Raw genomic sequence first — 21118 nt, forward strand, 5'->3', positions numbered from 1 at the left:
TTTGAGATGGGGAATGATAATGGGCTCTCAGTTATCCACCTAACAGGAAGGGGCCCAAAAGACATTTCTGTTGCATTCTGATGATCACAGAGAATGATAATGCAGCACATTTCCCCGAGGATGTTGACTAGCTCCGTTCACCCAGTTGCTGATAGCCAAGGAAAGGTCTAGCCTCTGCTGGGCGGCAGGATGCCCCCACCATGGGCTTGGCAGCAGTGTGAAGAGTTAGCCCATTCATGTATCATCAAGAGGGATGATGTGGGCAGTCATCGGGCACAATGGCACGCTTTCTTGCCAGTCTGTCCTATGGTGCTCACAGTTCCCTGGGGAGGGTGAGATTATTGTCCCCATGTTACAAACGAACAAACTGAGGACTCAGAGTCACAAAGCTGGTAAGCAGGGAGATGCACCGAGTGCCATTCTTCCGAACTCCGGAGAAACTGGACTTTACCAGTTACTGGTTACATGATCTTGGGCAAGTTATCTAACCTTACCGTGAGTCAGTTTCTTCATCTGTGAAAGGGAAATAATTAAACAGTCCTTACTCATATGGCTGCTGGGAAGATAAAATGAGTATCTGTAACCCATTTTTCGAAGAAAGTACTCAGTACACATTTGTTGTTATTTTATTTGCCATCCGTGATCACATTTGTTCTTGGTCGTGACCCTGGAAGTCCATCTGCTGTAGACAGTTGAAGAACACAGGCGCGGTGAGGGACAGGATCACACAGGGATTGAAGAATAGGGCCAAAGACCAGAACCCAGGTCTCCTAACATTAGAGGAGTCTAGGCCCTAGGCCAAGATCTGAAGAGCAAGCAGGCCTCCCCCAGACTCGTGTCCTCCCTCCCTTCACAGCTGCCCTCATGATGGAGGAGCTGAATCCCTACACCAAGATCAGCCCGGCGCTGGGTGCAGAGCGGCACTCGGTGGGTGCTGTCACAGGCATCGTCCTCCTGTTGTTCCTCATTGTGGTGCTGTTGGGCCTGTTCGCCTGGCGCCGGCGGCGACAGAAAGAGAAAGGCCGTGACCTGGCTCCCCGTGTCTCCTACACACCTGCCATGAGGATGACCAGCACGGACTACTCACTCTCAGGTAAAGACTATGCCCCCAGCCTCACCTCTCCTGCCCCTCCCCACACATACACACACACCCAGAGTCACATGGTATCCTTGGGGACACCCAGGTTGATTGTTGGAGGTGGGTGGTCGTGCTTGCAGGATCTCCTGAAGGCGATGGATGGTCAGATGCTCCTGGAGACAATGAGTGTGGGGAGCAGGAACCTACTTAGGAAAAGTAGATGGGGTTTTATGGGAATGTCACTTCCTGGGTGCCCAGCTTGAAGCAGCTATGATTAGGAACCTCCTTCCATTTCCCCAGAGCTTCCCATCTTTCTCACCAGGCTTTGGCCACAGGAACACCCATACTAAACAGAAACTTTCCTAAACTCTCCAAGGGAACCCCTCTCCAGCCCAGTGCCTGAGCCGCCTCAAGAAACTGGCCTGGGGCTGTGTCCGAGCCCTGTTCCATTTTTGCTTCCTTGGTGAAGGCCTCAGAGCAACCCTCCCTCCCAGTTCCCAGAGTTAGGAGCGCCCTGTTAATCCAGTGGAAGGGGATGGTGCCTGGCTCAGGGTAGGGGGAGAGTCTGAAAATTTGGGCAATGGCCCAGTAGGTCCACAAATGTGGTAGTATCCCCAGGGGGTATTCTATCTAGAGTCTGAATGGGGTGGAGGTGGGGCTGTTGGGCCAGATCCTTCCCATCTCCTGAACCCTGGACTGCTGCCTTAAAATGAGGCTTTTGGCTTCCTATTTACTTAAAGAGTTGAGGTCAAAATGCTTTGACATTGCCCACAGCCCTGGGCCACAGGAGGTGGGGCCTGTCTAGGTAAACACAAGGATGACTGCTCCCTCCAGCTGGCTCCCAGCTTATGGCTGACCTGCAGCCGCTTGCATCTCGGATTTAGAAAACCAAGATCACCTCAGCCCTTTCCTGCTAAGGGCTGCCTACCACATGCCCACTCGATGCTAGGTGCTGCAGGGTAGACAGGGGTGGCCCAGGTGCAGACCCTGCCTTCAGGGAGCTCCTGGCCTGCACGCCTCCCTGAGTTTCAGCCAAAGCAAATATCCCCTGATGAAATCCCAAGCCCACAGCGATGATTTGGGGATTTCCTTCTATGACTATAATGAGTAAGATTGGCTGGTTTTCCCACACCACTCCACTGGAATTCCCCAACACCGTGGAGGGGTGCTGGAATCCACAAGCGGGCAGGGCTGGGGCTAAGAAGAGAGGGGTTCTCTTTATGGCCTCACTCCTGGGATGTAACACTGGAGGGAGGCGGGGGGGGGGGGCGGTCAGCACAGCGCTATGTAGCAACTGAGGGACATATGAAGCTGTGCGAGCCAGCACTCCTCATCCATGCTCTAGCTGCTGGGGCCACCCTCCACACTGGCGAGCCTGACCTGCATCCTACAGGGAGGGACACCATGAAGGAAGAGGCAAATGAGGCCCTACAGATTTCTGTGGGGGGAGTGGATGCCAGAAAGCTTGGGGGATGGGGGACTTAGCAGTCTCTCTTTGCAGAGCACTCTCAAAGCTGCCCAGCCCAAGTGTTAGTATTGGGGTGTTCTGACGCCAAGGGCAGGAGTATGATGGTATGGCACCTTGTTCTCTTCCCAGATTTGTCTCAAAGTAGCAGCCATGCCCAGTGCTTTTCCAATTCCAGCTACCACGCACTGGCGTGCGGGGGGCCTGCCACCAGCCAGGCCAGCACTCTGGACAGGAACAGCCCCACCAAGGTACCGGGCCCCTGACTCCCCAGACCCCACCCACTATCCTCCCAATGAGCCCTTGCCTCTGTCCAAGGAAGGAACTGCACCCCACCTGGAGGGTCCATGTGGAACCAACTGCCAGTACATTAAACACAGCCCTGTGATCCATGGGACATGTAAACACTCTGTGAAGCATAGGACAGGAAGCCAGCAGGTTACACAGAACCAAGTGCCACGTAACCAGCAGACATCACATGAAACCAACCTACAGCAGCAATCGGATATGTACCCGCACACCTGTGTGTAATGAACAGGTACCAATCCATGTGATCACCATGTAATCACATGTAGCCTCCTTGTCACTTTTGCCATGTAAGACATGTAATCAAAACACTACATGCTACCCCACCTACCACCGATCACTACAGTCCATTTCCGACACTATGCATGCAACCAGCACCTTAGAGAGTAATCACTATTACTCAGGTACCCCTCACGTCCTAATATCTGGCATACACGTTACAACTACCTACCCACAACCATTTGTTTTGCAATCAGAACCAACACAAGGGACATGAAACCCAAACATCAGCCATAGCCAGTGTTCCCACTGACAGTGAGACCCACAGGCGTTCAAGGGCAGGTGTGCACCACCCTCGACAGGGCCCTCCCATCACAGCTCCCAGCATAACCCCGGCTAATGGCAAGACCTCCTCTTACAATCACAGGGCCTTGGGTAAGGATGTCTCAGCACCCATGTGTAGGGAGTCCCCCTGGTGTGCCAGACCCATACTGGGCAGAGCGGGAGGTTCAGAAATGAAAAGGCTCATGCTGCACTCCTCCTGACACCCACCTAAGCATGTGCATGCGTGTGCACACACAACTACACATGTATACATACAGTAGGACCATTAGGAGGGCAATCCCAGGCCTCCTGGCTTCCTGCATCATCTTTCCTGTGTGAGGAACACAGACAGAAGCGGTTTTCATAGTCTAAGCCTCTGCCCTAGAGCTCTGGGAATCCTTTCTCCCAGTCTGGCCCACAGAAAATGTCCACCAGTCCTCAGACCTGGTAGAACACAGCTTGAACCCCTTTACAATAACACACAGTTCAACCCCAGCGGCAACCACTGTCAAGCCAGCACCAAGGCTACTTTCTTCCACAGGCTCTCAGCCTCAGTTTTCCTACGAAATGGGAGTGCTGTATGCAGGGTACCTTGAGGCCCATAAGCAAAGTCTGTAGCCATCAACCCCACGGCTTTGGCCCTTTCTTCCCCTCCTCAGCTCAGACTCTCATTCCCAGCTTCAGCTTTAGGCTTAACTGAGGAGCTGGAAGCTGAGGGCAAGGAATCTGGATTTTCTTAGTACAAGGTCCTTGATTAACTAGAGCCACATCAAGGCTACAGCAGATTAGAGGCAAAAATGATGCCAAAGCTGAGGCTTTCCCTTGCTCATACAAAAGGAAGACTCACACACGGCCAAGTAGCAGAGGTGACAGTGATGTTGCAATCTCAGCACCTCTCTTTGTACTGAAAATGGCCTCGTGTTGCAGCTAAGACACTGGAGAGCCTGTTCTACAGCTCAGCCCCACCTACCTGACCTGCTTCCCATGTCAGAGCCAGCTAGGCTCCGCCCTGTTCTTGGCTCTGTGTTCACCCTGCCCTACTTTGTCCTAAGGGCCACAAACCCTACAATTTCAGCCAGACAGCTTAGAAGGGGGCAGGTTCCGCTCCCACTGGTCTCGGCCATTGCCATGCTACATGTAGCTCTTCCTTTCCCTCAACGATCTAAGACATAGGTGGGTCAGGATCGTCACAGGGGTGGGTGCACAAGGCTGGGCAAAGTGAAGGCTGGGCAGGGGCACCTTGGGAGCAAAGGGATTAACTTGCTCTCCTACTCTCCAAACAGCTCAGTAACAAGTCCCTTGACAGAGAAACAGCAGGCTGGACCCCATACAGCTTTGTGAACGTGTTAGGTCAGTAGTGCTTTGAGTCTGGTCTCCTGCCATCATGTCCCACCTGTTCTTCTCCTTCGACATGGAAAGGGGCCCTGTCCTAACTCCAAGGGAGGTTAAATGAATCCTGAGCATGGGTTCCCCATGGAGAAGTGGTACAGGGAGGAAACCCAAGCCTTGGTTTCAGCTCTTATAAGCAAAGGAAGCCCAGGATGCCCTTTATATCAGGGGAGAGGGTGGCTATGACCCAGGGACCACAAAGGAGACAGCTAGAGCCTGGATGTGGGACTTCCAGATGCAGGCAAAAGATGCACTCACCATCTGAGAAAGGGACCCTTCCCTGAGCCAGGCCCTGCCAAAGTACTTCTTTTCAAGGACTGCTTCCTCTGCCCTGATGTCCTGGTAGGCACCAATTCCTGTGGGGGGGGTGGGGGTGAGGGAGCAAAGGTCGATGGCCTCAACTCTAGCAGATCCCCCTGGCCCTAGCCCCTTTGGCTACTACCCATAGGGGCCCTAATTCCTTCTAACCTGCCCCACCCTGACCCTCACCCCCTCCATACTCCCCACCCTGCCATACCAGGGCCCTGGGAATAATGGCTCCTCCCTGTCATTCCTCTCACTAGACTCCCATTTCCAGATCAGTGCCCTGGAGGCCAGGTACCCGCCCGAGGACTTCTACATTGAACTTAGACACCTCAGCCGCCCCGCTGAGCCACACTCACCAGGTTAGACCCCCTACCCTACCCCGCATTCCTGCCCCAGACTTACCCGCCATGGTCCCAGATCTTTCCCTGTTGGGCCCTCTTCCCAACATGGTTAGTCTACAAACCCAAAACCCTATCTAAAGGAAGCCTGCCTGGATCCATCCCCCATCACCCCTTCTGTTCCCATCATGGTCACTGGATATAGACAAACTGTGGTATTAGGTAAAGGGGACACATCATAATTATACTCCCTATAGACCACAGATTACAATCCCACACCATTGAGAACTTGAGGATGGAGCACCTCTGGGGTTCTCTGGGCCCTGTGGGTGTGGATGACAGAGAGTTGGCTCTCTGGTCTAAAAGCCCACTGTCCTACAGAGAGACTCCAGACCCACCAGTGGCTCAGGCCAAGCTCTCCGAGATCATAGGGTAGGGTTGTCGAGCAGGGATCTGGAGAGGTTGGGCAAGGAGGTGTCAACCGACATCCTCTCTGCTCTGTATTAGACTCAAAGCTGGTGGCTGGGGCAAGATGAAAAAAGGAGACTGGCAAAGTCAGTCCTGCTATGGGAGAATGTGGGTAGGAGTTACAGAAGTAGGTGCCCTAGGAGTAAGCACAATGAATCAGCAGAGAATGTAGCCTCCCTGCAAAGTGGCCCCTCAAGGGCAGGGCCTTAGCATACTGGACAGCCCTCAGGCTCTAGCTGGTTTCTAGAGCTCAAGGAAATGAAGCTCCACCAACCCCTGCAGGTCCCTGGGTGCAGTAGCACTAAGAAAAGGTTCTGAATTCATCTGCCTATTGAGCAGTCGTGGGCTGCAAAGACTCAGAGTCTATACCTAGGAGGCTGTGCTCTTGGCTGTGGGCCCCCTCGGCCGTGTCTGGTTTCTCAGCAACCCCACCAAATATAATCTTCCTGCTCCCCACCCCCACCACCCTGCATCTCTTTCCACAGGGAGCATCCTCTGGGCTCAGCCCACATTTCTCCCCGCATTATAGATCTCGCTCTTCAACCAGTGCAGCCAGAGCCACCACATGCTATCTTTTTTGGCTTACACTAAGGCAGGCTGGTGGCCAGTGGGAGAAAATAGTTAGGGAGATCTAGGTCCTGGTTTTTGTGTTGGGTAAGTGACTGTCCCTCTGTGGGCCTCTGCTTCCTGCTCTAGAAAAGGGAAAAGTTAACAGCCTAGCCTAGCCTCCCTCCCTCTCAGAGGGTGAAGGAAGCCCTTGTCTGGTATAAAGAGCTGAACTGAGGCCAGGGATACAGATTCTGAGTCATGTTTCTGAAGGACACAGGTACCTGCAGGCCCTTTAGAAGAACAGCAACCTAGGGGGAAACCTGGACTGGTTCTGCCCTATCACTCAGTAATGTGTGGAAGGCAGGCAGGTAAGAATAGATTCCTACAAATTCAACTTAGGAACTCTGTGGAGGAGTTATGGTATAGGGATGTATCCAAATAGTAGTGGGTTAGTCTTCAGTGTCTGAAACAGGGAAGAGTCAAGCAGAGTCAAAATTGTATTTTAGTCATTATGTGCTGCATGCCTTTTTGCCTGGTATTGTATCCTCAGTTAAGCGCTGAAAAATAATGACTCAGTTAAAAGCTGAAAATAATTACCAGAGTCATTACAGTCTCAACCTAAAAATGCCAGACAGCTTCTTCTCTGGTATCACCAGCAGCAAAGAAGCTGAGTTTGGTCCCTGAAGTTTTATGTCCTGAATCTGGCTATGGCTAAGGACCATGCATTGCAGGAGCTGGATAAATTGTGACAGCCAAAAGGGAAAAAAATCTTTCAGACTGAAAACAGTGGTAATACTTGTCAAAGGCACCTCTGTTTTGTGCAAATGGTCCACCCCCAAAAATGGGTAGCTAAGAGAGACTATGAATAGAAATGACTGTACATCCTGGAAAGATAACTAATCAAGAATCTCAGCCACCAGTCCACCTCCCTCCCCAGCTCCCCTCAGTTGAGCATCAGATCCAGGAGAGGAGGCAGGACCAGAGCTGAGAGGTAAGAAACAGTCTTCAACCCCATTCCAAAATCCAACAGAACTGGGATTTGGAATGTCATACACCCCTTCCCCAAGCTAGGAACTGGTACTGATTCATTCCTTATCCTGTAAGTCTGGAGCTTGGAACTTCACCTACAGTGACTGTGGGTGTCATGAGAACTGCCTCTGAGGACCTCACAGTTAAGGTTAAAGAGGAGAAGCAGTGCTGCATATGCCAGGGGGCGCTGTAGCTCACCGCTAATACTTCTGATCCCTGTAAGAATTCCTGCCTGGTCAAAATGATTTAGAGTAGATTAAACCCAGAATAATTCTCTAGCACTTTAGCTAATTTTATGGGTAGGGGAGGAAAAAAAGGCAAGAAAAAAATAAAGCAAAAATGTATGCAGTCCAAGTAAACCTCACTCACCCCATTTTTCTTTCTTTACACTATTTTAATGCAGGTGCTTGTGGAATGGACAGACGTCAGAACACATACATTATGGACAAAGGCTTCAAAGGTAGAGTATCCAATCCTGACGTCCCATTAGAAAGGGCTTAGCAAGATAAAGAGTGCAGATCTGACATGACCAGGAATTCTACCAGAGACACTGCGCACATCTCTTCCCCTCATTCCCCAAAAAAGTAAAAAGACCACAGGACCTGGGGCTGCTGGGTAGCTCTGCTCAGGAGGAGCAATCATAATAATAATGAATTTATATTTCGATTTAAGTTGCACCTGCTTAGCAAGCGCTTGTGGGTTTTTTATAGATGCCAACTAAATGTCTTCGGAAATGTAGAATGTCATTATCCAACCAATTAGTATGAGTTAAATTGATTATAAAATCTGAAATAAAGTCAATCTACCCGCCCCAGAGGCCTCCTGTCGTTGTGCTGGTGAGGAATGCCACCCTGCACCTGCTGGCTTTCTGGAGCACAAGGAATGAAAATAATACCTAGTGTTAATACCGTATGGTACTCCACCCTTGACATCTGTGCCTCTGAAAGCAGGGAAAGTCAGGACTAATCCTTAGCACATGGGAAATTCGAGGTGGATTATCCTTCTAGGACATCTGTGGGTGAAGCCAAAGATAAAGGTCAGGTCCTGCCCTGGGCTTAGGCCCTACATTTAAGTAACAGAATGTGTGAAATAGAAACTGTGTCACTTATTACTCTGTCAAATATTAATGGTGACCTTAGACTGGGAGCTCTCCAAGGCCTTGTTTCCTCATCTGCAAAGTCAGGATACTTATACCTGTCCTATTGTCTAATAAGGTTATCATGAGTAGCCAATAAAAAAAAAAAAAAAAAACACATTATGGGAAGTGTTTTTTGCATATTGTAGAGGGTTGTACTAATGTAATAGGGCTGTCCTTTTGTCTCTTGAGGTCTATTTAGGAATCTCAACCACACTGAGAGAGATGGCTGACAGCAAAGATTCCAATGGATATATCCTAGATCTAGCTGTGCACCAGAATCACCTGGAAAGCTTGTTAAACAAACAGTTGTCCATACCCCATCTTCCCAAGACTCTGAAGCAGATCTAGAGTGGAGCCCTGGAATCCACATCTGTAATGAGTACTTCAGGATATTCTTATGCAGCACATCACCCAACTAACACTTAAGAACCACTGATCTAGATTGACCCAGATTCCTCAATTACTGGTTCTGGTCTTTCAGAGTGAGCCTTAGTTATACCTGAGACACAACTATTTCCTAAATAAGAAGAGCTAGTCATCTATAATCTATAGCCCTTGGTTATTAGAAGTGGGGTGAGCTAGGGGTAGGCGATACTAAAGCAGGGAGGGCAAGTCTCCAAGAACACGTTAGGATGTGCACACCACAAGAGAACAATCTGAGGACAGAGGTCAACCCCTCGGCTCCTGGCCAGCCAAAGGACACTACTCCCCTAGGAGCATCAATTCTGGCCATTTTCTGCATATTAACTTAAACCATCCAAATGGAGGCAAGTACCATTACAGTAGTGAGGCTACAAACAGAAAAGAAAGCTCTACTGTTTTATCACTGTGACCTGGGACTTCAGTTTCTTTCTCAAAGATCTGGACAGCAAAGATCTCTTTAGAGACTTCCCAGTTCTCAAAATATGCATGACTCAGGCATGAATAAGCTCACACAGGCCCAAACACCTCAATAAAATGAGCACCCAACTTTCCTATGCACTTTGTTTTATGATTAGGGTAACTGCTTTCAGACTCGCAACCATAAATGTCAAAGCTAAGGAGGGCAGGGTCTCTGCCTCAGCGTCATTCATTCCTCATTTGTGGGATCATGTATCTGAGCCTATAAGTGCAAGGAAGGCCAGATTTTGTTTTACCACTCTGGCTATAAACATCCTTTAAATTCGAGAAAAGAAGGCTGTCTAGGTAAATATGCCACCAGATGTTAGGAACCAACACATCAGAACAAGAGATTTCAAAAAGAGGAAAATGAAATGTCACAGTTTGGAACTTTACAGAACTATTTGCCAAAGTTATGGAATAAACCCCACTAACTGGCTGAACTCCCAATAAACATTTAATAAGCTAGTCTGTACCAGGAATGATTACTTTCTAAAACTATTGGGCCAAACCAAATGAGAACCCTAAGTAAGAGTCTGAGTGTTCTCTGAACTCAGTGGGAAAGAGCCTGGCCTGTAAGTTTTGGATTCTGTTCCTAGTTCTTACTGTGTGGCACTGACTAGGTCACACTGTTACTTCCTGAGTGTTGGTTTCTACCTCTGTTCCAAGGATGAGGTTGTAACTAGCCCCATCTCTAAGGCCCCCTCTAGGACCTTAATCCTTGTTACTTACTGAAGACCTCCACTCACTGTCATCCTGGAGTTGCACACCACCACACACATTGCTGCACTAACCCCATTTTACCCCTAAACACCTGTCCATCTCTCCCCATTCTCCCCCTCAACACAATGATATTGTAACAAACTGCCTTGTGTTCAATTCCTTATCCGTCAGGCATTTAAAGGTGCTACAGAAGAAATCCTCCCCAGTACGCTCCATCACTTTTATCCTGAAATCCTGAATCCCACTGTTGCAGCCTCAAGGAAACTACCTGTATGCTCCTTACTAATCTAACCTCCACGTCTCTCCTTGCAGTTACCTTGGGCGGCAAGATTAGTTAGGAGTCCAGTGACCTCCAGAAAACTTTTTTCAGTCAGTGTGATTCTCCTTCTGACCCTGAAATCTCCCTTTTCCTCTCCCCATATCCTGGTCTCTCAATGAAGAAAAGAATGCCAACTTAGGGCCCAGGAAGAAAAAAAGCAGTGTGACTAAATAATAATAAGCTGAGAAGAAACAGATGTTCAGTGTCTGGGTTTTCTAAGAGATACTGGCTTTACCTAGATGTTAGTGTGAACCTAAAAGCCTTCTAGGTTCCCACCCACAGTTCAGATCAGATCCTACTTACAGGATGGCCTCGGAAAGTCATTTCCCCTCTCTGGATTTGCTGCTTCCTTTATAAAATGAAGAGGTATAGGCTCATTTCCAAGGCCCTGAGAAAAAATGCTAAGGCATTATAAAGCTAAGTCTTTGGTCCAGATGCTAGTTACGGGCCGCTGAGGAGTGACTCTCCAAAGCTTAGGTGGCTTTGGTTGAGGCTTCCCCTTTCCTTGCAAAATGCCCTGAAGTGCAGGGACTGGCTAGTGTAGGGTGGGGCTGTAAAAGGATGGGGAAGTGCCTGAGAGAGGTTAGTTACTCTTCCCCTTACCCCACCCTCCCTGAGGGCAGGCAGGTAGATGACTCAGCTGGAGAAAAGAATAGCTTTCTAAAGTGTAAGTTTTTCAGCTAGCCTGGCCCTTTCCTCCCTCCAGTTCCCCAAAATAGAATCCAGATGATTTTATTATCCAACACCCTCTCTCACCCACCTCAACACATACATGCTTCTCCATCCTTTCTTTCACTCTGGGCCCTTTATGAGATACAGCTTCTCCTTAAAACGAATCCCCTCCCCGAACCCCAACTTGTCTTTCATCCACTTAGGTGCATCCCCTGCTGCACAGCAAACTATTTACAGTAGTCCCCCTTACCTGCAGTTTTGCTTTCCGTGGTTTCAGTTACCCGTAGTCAACAGTGATCCAGAAGCACATGATCAAGGCCAATCAATAGTGGCCTGTCACAATGCCTAGGTCATTCACCGCACCTCACCATCGCAAGAAGAAAGGTGAGTGCAGTACAGTATTTTGACAGAAACCCCATTCACATAACATCTATTACATTATATTGTTATAATTGTTCTATTATTAATCTCTTATTGTACCTGACTTATAAGTTAAACTCTATCATCGGTATGTATGCAAAGGAAGAAACAACAGTATATAAAGGGTTCAGTACCATCTGTGGTTTCATGCATCCACTGGGGGTCGTGGACAAGTATCCCTGTGGATTGGGGAAGGCAGGAGACTACTGCATACCTCCAAATTTGAAGGCAGCCTTGATTTTTCTGGTGGAAATGAGAAGAGGGGCACTACTGGCTGACTGTGGCTCTTTTCAGCTTTGTGCTACAGCTTCAAGACTCCCCCACTGCCACAAATAAATTGATCATGGGATATCCACCAAAAGCTTAGAGCTTGGCCTTTCTCTCCCAGCAGGGCTTGGCCCCCATCGATAGAAGGTATTCCTCGTTGAGGGTAAAACAAAGCTGTTGCAGCTACAGTTTGCATTGGAAGATACAGAACAGGAGCACAAGTAACCAGATGGAAGGAGGAAAACACCATGACTAGATACCAGAGAAGATGGGTGGAGTCGTAAACTTGACCACTTACGAGCATCAAGCAAACTTTATGAGCTTCGCTGTCCTCATTTCTGAAGTAGTAATCCTAGTCCTTCGTGTCCAGCCCTCTTCACAGATGTAACAAGTTTCAAATGACCTAAATGGAGTGAAGATACTAGCTATAAGGGCTACCTTTTCTATTGCTATTCCTTAAGTTTTAGAAAACATGCAACTAAGGCACCCACCAATCAAAGTAAAAGGATGTGTCTGGGTGAGAAGGTAGGGGTGGGGTGTTAGGACTTTTCACTCAGGAGACAGCCTTTCTTTAAGCAAGTCTAGTCTCAGCTCGTTAGCAGCTCTGAGTCCTGAGTACGGCCTTACTCCTTGGCTACCAAGTTCAGAGACCAGAGTGGGACCGATGGACTATGCTGGGGTTCTTGGACATACTTCCAGCCCTTGTACTAAGAAACAAAGTAGTAAAAAGGAAGGAAGGGAAGGGAAGAGGGAAGAAAGGAAAGAAAAAAAAAAAAGAAAACAACTCAGTAGAAGCAGCTTTATGTGGCTCTGGGCAGGTTGTGGCCCAGGACTCACAGGACCTGCATCCCCCTTTCCTCATGAGAGCCTCACCAACAGCTGGGCCTGCTCATTGTCTAGCAAGAATGTTTTCTCTTACTCCTCTCTTGGGTTCTATATGCTACAAAGAGGCCACAATCTGCAATGGGACCAAGGCCAACATCCTCTCTCTACCTGTGGGCCAGGGTGAGATGGAAAATGTTCTGAGCCTGGTTCTGGAGCATGCTCTACTACCGATGAGCAGTGTGACCCTGGGGAAGTCACTTCCTCACTCCAAGCTTCAGTTTCCTCATTAGCAATAAATAAGGGGAAGAGAGAAGAATTATTGTTCTAAGCTAGATCACAGGTGTTGTGAACACTTGAATGAATTAATGGGTGAATGTACTTTTGTACAAGATTAAGGAAATGTTACCCTCTGAAACAAACATCGGTAACCCTGTACTAGCAGAAAAGGAGATCCCCTCCCACCCAGTCACCTGTTACAGGAGAAAAGACTGCTAGTGGTAGCAGACATCTCAACTTGCATCCACATGGAGTGTTCTGCTCTCCTTGGACCTAAGGGAACAGCTAGTCACCCCATGAGTTACAATGATAAATTTTTTTTTTTTTTTTTACATTTTCATTAATCTCACAAGCTGGAGGCAGAAAGCATGTGATGGTTCTAGTGGAAGACTGTCCAAGAATTTCACAATCTGCTACCACTTACAGAAATTTAAAGCTGAGAAATATAGAAATTTCACCATCTGCTACCACTTATAGAAATTTAGACCTCTGAAGACCACTCATGACTGACAAGTCATGCAACTCCATGCTTATTTCTAGACCCCCTGGCTGGCAGATCCTCACAGAATGAGGGCCTGAATTGCCAGATGAGAGAATCAACTGCTTTTTAAAGGCCATCAGAACAGTCTTGCCTCACTTGGGAAGATCTAGAAGCTGCACTGATAGTCTCAGGCTGAAGGAGGGGCTCCCCTTCCTTTTGTGACTCCCGGTCCCAAAGAAAACACTTTCTTCCTCCAGTGAGCCACAGTTACTTTGCCTCATATTTGGAAATCAGTTTGCATCCTTTTGTACGCTAACATACCCTGAAGTCTTGGGGATGATGCACTAGACAGGCAGCAGGAGAGGAAGCAGTTCTCCTGGTATCAGAAAAAGATACTGTCAAAATAGGTTTCAGTTAGCATTCACAAGAACTAAGGTAAGTGACCCCAGGGATACGCTGTGAGGCTTACTTGAAAACAGGAACTTTCCAAAGGCTAGCCTGAGACCCAGGTGCTTTTCACATCTCTATTACACTTCAGTCAGCCCCACCTCTGATCACAACCTTCTCAAGAGCAGGGATGCCGCCAGCCAAAGTTTGCTGCCTAAAAGTTGCCCACACCTGTGCCAAAACACACACCTACTTCTTTTTGAATCTAAGCTTCTTAGTCATCAAAAAGACTTCAGAGGAAGAATGATATCACAGAACAAACAGGCCAAGAAGTCCCAAGGCATGCATTCAAGTTTTGGCACTGCTATTTATGAGCTTATGTGACATCAGCCAAATCACTTCATCTCTCTGGGCCTTCATCCTATAAAATGCAAACTATCAACCATCTCTGAAGGATTTTGTAAAAAAGTAAATAATAGATGTGAAAGCGCATTACAGATACCATAAAATAATCCTGTTCTGGTGCTAGAACTGACAGCCAAAAGCAAAAATGTTCCTGTCCCTCCAAAAATGTAGGTTTCTTTAAGAAAAGAACTCTCCCTACCTAGGAAACCACTCCAACATATTTAAGAAGGAAATCTTGGGTTATCATAGGCTTTGACAGCTCTAGGATCCTGAAGGCACATAAACTGCCATCTGTTTCTGGTATTGAAATTAAGTCTTATGTCCTCTCATGTCCTAAGAAATCTTTCTTGCCTTACAGATTACATGAAAGAATCCGTGTGCAGTTCTAGCACTTGTTCCTTGAATAGCAGCGAAAACCCTTACGCCACAATTAAGGACCCACCCATCCTCACCTGCAAGCTTCCAGAAAGCAGCTATGTAGAAATGAAGTCGCCTGTGCACAGAGGGTCTCCGTACACAGATATACCATCCTTGTCGACATCTAATAAAAATATATATGAAGTTGGTAGGTGTCTCAAATAAGTAACTTAGTGAAATCAGGGCAATAGTGCAGTATCCGAAGTCAAACAAGCCCTCTCCACTCACCCGGTCTTGAAAACACACCCTTCTTTTGTTGCTTTTTAAGGAATCCAAGGCGAACGGTCTTTCCCAGGACTACCCTCCTCTCTCACGCAGAAAATCAAATTCTCGTATTAACTGTGCTTTAAAAAAACACCAGGACTAGTATGAATCAGAAATGCTGGGGGTGGGGAGTCAGTGGTTACATACACACACGTGCACACACACACACACACACACACACTTCAACTGATTGCTGATACAAATCCCAGTTTAAAAAAGAAAACAATCAGAACAGACATTTGGCAAGTTTCTAAATCACCGTCTCCCACCTTCTTCGTTTCACCTATGTCTCTGGGCTCGTGGATGACACTCCTACCTCTAGGATATTCTAAACCTCTTGGTTTTGACCCAGAGCCTGGGATTCTAATAGTATACTCACTTAGGTTTTCCATTTCATGAGCAAGCCTCAGTCATAACCCTCATATATTTATCACAGATTTATAAATCCCTGGCTTCTCTCCCTATCAAGTTAAATAGAACTCTTTTCCCCCCAACAAGGCAACCAAAGCTAATCTGTTCTCTGAACTCATTTTTCACTATATTCCTTAGAGCCCACAATCAGTGTGGTCCAAGAAGGCCTCGGTCATAACTCCAGCTATATCCAGAATCCATACGACCTACCTAGGAACAGCCATATTCCTGGTCATTATGACCTCCTCCCAGTAAGACAAAGCCCTGCCAATGGGCCCTCCCAGGACAAGCAGTCTTAAGAGAGAAGCCTCTCTCTTGCAATGTGCTCTGCTGAATATTCTGACTCTCTGAAAGAAGACAATCCCTTGACTTGAAATAATGACACAGACTGACTTCAGCTGCGTGTTAGTTATTACTTTCACCTGGAACTAAAGAAGAGCTTCCAAGTGGGACTGGGGTCATTGTTCAAAAGGTCTGTTCACAAAGGCAAATCCTATCCACCCACCCACACCCAACCCAAAATGCCCAGGACTATATAGGATCTTTTAAAACATTTAAGATACAGCTACTGAACATCAGCTAAATATATATATTGACATACTTAATCATCTGAAAATGATGCTTAAGAAAACACGTAGCATAGGTTTCACAAACTTCCTAGGGGGAAGGGGAAACTGGGGAGGGGAATGGATTACTTTAAAGCACCTGAAATGTATATGTACTTTTGGTTGCTGTTACCTTCCACCTGTTTTATTACCTAAATAATACACAAACACAAACTGCTAATATCACCGCTAAAGTACCTACACATGTATGTCTGATCCACCCATCACAATGGCCAAGATTACAGTGTACAGTCTAATACTGACAACTTCAATTTTTTAAAAGTAAGACTTTAATAAATACAGATGAACTTTCCCTCTTCTGCCCTTCGCGGTAGTAGGAGGGGGAAAGTTTTCCAAAGCGCAGCAGCAGCCTCTTTCAGTCTACAACAATGATTTCTAGGCCAGCTTTACCAAATCTTGCTGATTCAAGGTTCAACAACATTGCCCAGTCCTGGCCTTGTCATGTCTCCTTACTCCATCCAATACCTGAGTCATTCCAGGTGAACTAGAACTCTGAGATGATGCTTTAAGCAATCAGTCACAGACGGGTGTGAATTAAGCATCCCTAACAACGGCTGTTTGGCCTCCCATATTTATTTGGTTGGCATTCCTCGAGTCAGACGAGTACTTGCTTTCAAGCATTTCTTTGTAAATCTTGAGCTTGATATAGTATAGGACCTAAAAGTGTAGAGGAAATTGGACAAAAGTGGATACAGCAAGTTTAACAGTCTGCTTAAAGTACATTATGCTTCTTGATGGAAATGAAATGATCAAATAAAGACTGTAATCAGGTGCTGTAACATGATGTAAAACTTCACAGTAAACAGCATATAAGGGTATGAAGTGTTTCTACTGAAAACCACCACCTACTCAGAGGGCCAAAAACGTATCAAAACGAGCTCATGCTCCAGATCCCAGTATTTGGATGTGTCCATACCTCCCACTAGTAGTAAACACAGGTAGACAGGGGCTCAGGAGTCAAAATGGAGCCAATTCCCAAGCCCTAAAAAAGAGGACCTCCTCACAAGAATTCAAGACCATAAGGGCAAACCGAGGAAACTAAAGGCCACCCGTATACTACTCCATTCTGATAACAGTCCAGCCAGTAAAAATTCCTTCCAAAGAGGTATACAGAAGAGGGACTCAACGGGTATAGAGCTGGCATATAGCTGCTACAGGAAGTGTAGTTCTGAGGCCCTTGATACAACCTGGAAGTCTGCCATGGAACCCATTAGTTTGGGCAATAACCAGCAAAAGCAAGAAAAGAAATAAATGAGTAAATCCCCCTCCCTCACTTCACACAAGGCTTAAGCAAATTTTATCGTTAGGGGAAAATATAGAATACTTACATGAATGCTGCATGTGTGCATGGGAGCAAGTGATCAGCAATAGCAAATTTCCTTTCCACTGAAGCCTTACAAAATAGAAATACTAGAAAATTCCTTTGTAGACCCAAGTAAATATGTCTCATACATACATAGGAAGAAATAGAGATAAGAGACTTACCTCAGTATGTCAGGGCAGCAAAGTGCTCAATTATCTTTGTAAAGCAAGGATCAAGAAGCATGGCGAAGTCAGATCAGCCAGGAGAAACTTCATCTGAATCCCAGGTTTTATCTTCTTCCCCTACCCTGCATGTACAGTAACTGCTGCCTGGCAAACTGCAAACCAGCAGCAGCATTCAGGTTTCACCTCTTTTTTGCCAACTATCTCATGGGCAAAATTCAGCAAGAGGTAGTTAGCATGGTGGAATTGCTAAAGCGCTGGGTCAGGAGAGTTACTTGCCCTCTCTGGACTCCTTTCTTCCTTGTGTATTAAAAAGGAGAGAAGTAGAGAGTAAGGGAGCTCTCACAACCCCTCAGCTCTGGCATTCTATGATTTTTTAAAGAAATGTAATGCAATTAATATTAGGCAGCACAGAGAAGGGAAAGGCAGAGGGTGTGATTAATCTGTGTTGACAACAGCTGCCTTCACGTATCTAGGAGTTACTGGTAAGAGACATTTGAATCTTACAGAGCAACTGTTAGGAACTTCCGTCTAGCACTATCACACACAGGTTCGTGGTCAACCTATATATGAGCACTGTGCATTTTATTGGCAACTTGGAAAGATCTGTGTGATTATTTTACAGAAACTAGTTTTCACTCAAAGTGATGTGCATACAATTCAAACAAAGAAAACACTATTATTGTACAATAGCATAAGTGAAACTATGAAATGGCAATACTTTTTTAAATAACCCAGATTTGTAATATATTTGTTCACTGTGCAGAGGAATCGTACCTTGTACAAAATAAAATGAATTTCTCGAACTAATTTAACAAGAATGCCTACTGTTGTCTTGCACATTGAAAATGTATCTATAATCTACAACTTAGGTTTAAAAGGCAGAACTAAACTATATTTTGTGTGGTCACTTTAGGCAGCCAGAAAAGTGAAAATTATCCCAACAGATACTTGAAAATAAAGTGAACAAGCCCTATCATATTTATAATGAGAGTCCCTTCCTTTAAAGTAATGAATAGGAGTAACATATTCTTATTTATGTCCAAAGATTGAAAAATCTCATACACGTCAAATATTCAAATAGAGAATTTCTCTGCTTTCACAAAGACTGAACTCAAAGGCCTGTGCTCAGCTCCAGAGGCACAAAGGTACTTCTATGGAATGGAATAAAAGCAAGTGAAAGGGCCACCTAATTTGCATAAGTGCAGTGAATAGCTTTCCACTAGTAGAAGTTATCACCCAGTACATTACAGTGGGTGCATGTTTTAGGACCTTTTAAAACAACCTTGTGACCTAACTGGTAAAGAGGCAGCAGGATTAATTTTGTAGTAAAACACAGATGCTAAAAAAATAGCTTACTGAATGCTTTCAAAAGTATAAGTTTAAAATTCTTCCTTCATAGTTTCAAAGTTTGTACATAATCCTATTTAAGTCAAAGTAAAAGCTTTCAACTTATCAGTTCCCAAGGCTTACATGACACTCAGAAGTTATTCCCACTGAATAAAATGTTTAACCAAGAGGGGCGCCTGGGTGGCGCAGTCGGTTAAGCGTCCGACTTCAGCCAGGTCACGATCTCGCAGTCCGTGAGTTCGAGCCCCGCGTCAGGCTCTGGACTGATGGCTCGGAGCCTGGAGCCTGTTTCCGATTCTGTGTCTCCCTCTCTCTCTGCCCCTCCCCCGTTCATGCTCTGTCTCTCTCTGTCCCAAAAATAAATAAAAACGTTGAAAAAAAAATTAAAAAAAAAAAATGTTTAACCAAGAATAATACATTTTTGTTAGAGACTAAGACCATTCAGAAATGATCTTCCTAAGACAATTCTCAAGGGCTGGAGCTTGACTTCTCAGTGAAAGACAAAACATCAAGAGTTTTAAGGCTAACAAAGGTATTTACTGAGAACAGTAATATTAGATTATGACTTACAAGGCTCAGAATACTACCCAAGACCATAAGTGATAACCAAAGAAATGCAGGTTGTACACTCAACACAGAAGATTCAAGAATGATACATTCTATGAGCCATTCATTTAACTGGATGGAAGGCAGAAGAGGCCCATTTAATTAGTATGTGACAACAGGAGATAGAAAAATCTTTCTCAGAAGGGATGGATGGGTACATAGGGATTCATTATACTATAATTTATACTTTATATAAATGCTGTATTATAATCATACCAATCATAATTTTACACAACTTTTAATTAAAACATTTTTAGCCTGAATGGTAACTTTCAAACTACAGCTCCCAAGCGAAACTAGAATGAATCCTAGGATTAGCCCCCTCACTCTTTTAGATGTTCCTTCTTTATTGTTCTGACATAGAGTAGTAGAAGGGACAGATATTAGGAATATAAGTATGAACAAAGTACATTCCCACACTTACGAATCTTATGCTTTTGCAACAAGAAAAGGGCAGAGATAAATGGAGGGCCCTAGGGATTAGTAGGGTACCGATTATACATTTTCTTCCCTGATTTGCAGAACTAGAAAGCAGTGGTCCAATCCAAACCCACAGCAGATGGAAGCTCTAGTGTGTAGCAACAAGTTGTGAGATTTCCTCCTCATTCCAGCTTCTACCTCCCAAGCCATTGTCTAGCCCAGCAGATGGCCCTCCAGAGCCTTGGATAAGAGAAAGCACAGGGACCTGAGATATTACAAAGTACTGTTATTTAGGCACCCACTTAAATGTAAACCAAAACCAGTAACTGATGATCCTAACAGCTCCTCCAGAGTTGGTCTCCTATCAAAGACAGCCTGCAGAAATAGTCTTGCTTCTTGGGGCTTTCCAGATGTCCCATGTCAGGTATGACCTTCTCCTATCATATTCTTAGGGCCGTATGATAAAATGCTTTGGCATAGACTAAAACCATGGTCAGCAACTTAAAGATAAGACAAGGATCTGAGAAAATAGTATGCTGAGAATGGAAGTTGTCAAGGGAAATGGGTCTACAAGCAATACTTACTCATTTTATTGGGATGGGAGTAAGAGGCAAGTCCCACTGACTCAAAGACAGAAAAGGAATCCTATTGGTTGGCTACTGATTTTCACCACTACTCTGTACTGGTAATAGAGTAGTTAGCAGCAAATATGACGCCTGTGCTGGGACCTATCAATTCTATGCTTAATATTTGGACTATTAAACTAACAGCCAAATAATGCCATTCATGTTATGTGTATTTTGCCACAAAAACCTGTATCCTTGGACTTAATTATTGGTTTCTATTGGATAGCCAGTACTGTGGACTGCTCTACCTTCTTATAGATTCCTTCAAGAGATAATAGTAAAAAATTAAACACAAAATGTTTTTAGAAGTTCTCTCTCTCAGACATGAATATATTTTAAAAGGTATATATTAAAAGACAGCAGAACTTTAATAGTAAAAGCCAATATAAGCAGTTCTCAATTTACAAGTGACATAGCAGCCCATCATGTGCTCCCCACCTCCATGCCCCTTAGCACATATGGTACTCTGACACTTATGGTAGAAAACCACAGTCATTTTGCAAATGTTCTGAAAGTTTTCATCTCACTGAATGGGGTTAACATGGAAATAATGATAACATTTTAATCAACTTATTGTAAGACCAAAAACATTTGGCAAAGTGATTTTTTACTTATCTATTAAATTTACGTTCAAATGTACAATACTTTGA

At 45.5% G+C, this 21118-nt stretch overlaps 1 protein-coding gene and 1 long non-coding RNA gene across 5 annotated transcripts in view; one reads left to right on the plus strand and one right to left on the minus strand.

Annotated features, from left to right (window-relative positions):
• The window catches only part of MEGF11 (multiple EGF like domains 11), a 229653-nt gene extending 213999 nt beyond the window's left edge, over positions 1–15654 (plus strand). The window contains exons 19-25 of one of the 2 annotated variants that reach the window (XM_047074919.1): positions 857–1093; positions 2676–2794; positions 4676–4742; positions 5345–5446; positions 7875–7931; positions 14622–14828; positions 15494–15654. In XM_047074919.1, the coding sequence (XP_046930875.1) occupies positions 857–1093; positions 2676–2794; positions 4676–4742; positions 5345–5446; positions 7875–7931; positions 14622–14828; positions 15494–15654 (950 nt within the window). The remainder of the gene's footprint in view (positions 1–856; positions 1094–2675; positions 2795–4675; positions 4743–5344; positions 5447–7874; positions 7932–14621; positions 14829–15493) is intronic. The other variant, XM_047074920.1, reaches the window with a different exon arrangement.
• Positions 611–15814, minus strand: LOC124508477 (uncharacterized). Of its 3 annotated transcripts, XR_006961264.1 has the most exons (3): positions 13185–15814; positions 10834–12292; positions 611–1284 (listed from the first exon to the last, which is right to left on the minus strand). It is a non-coding gene; the product is annotated as an uncharacterized LOC124508477 (long non-coding RNA). The 3 variants fall into 3 exon arrangements; XR_006961262.1 differs by lacking the exon at positions 13185–15814 and having other exon boundaries at positions 611–1281; positions 10834–12646; XR_006961263.1 differs by lacking the exon at positions 13185–15814 and having other exon boundaries at positions 10834–12646.
• Between the last annotated feature and the right edge of the window lie 5304 nt (positions 15815–21118).

This window comes from Lynx rufus, unplaced genomic scaffold (genome assembly GCF_022079265.1).
Source record: "Lynx rufus isolate CCGP_SWC_20201006 ecotype Redwood Valley unplaced genomic scaffold, mLynRuf1.p SCAF_13, whole genome shotgun sequence".
Lineage (NCBI taxonomy): Eukaryota > Metazoa > Chordata > Mammalia > Carnivora > Felidae > Lynx > Lynx rufus.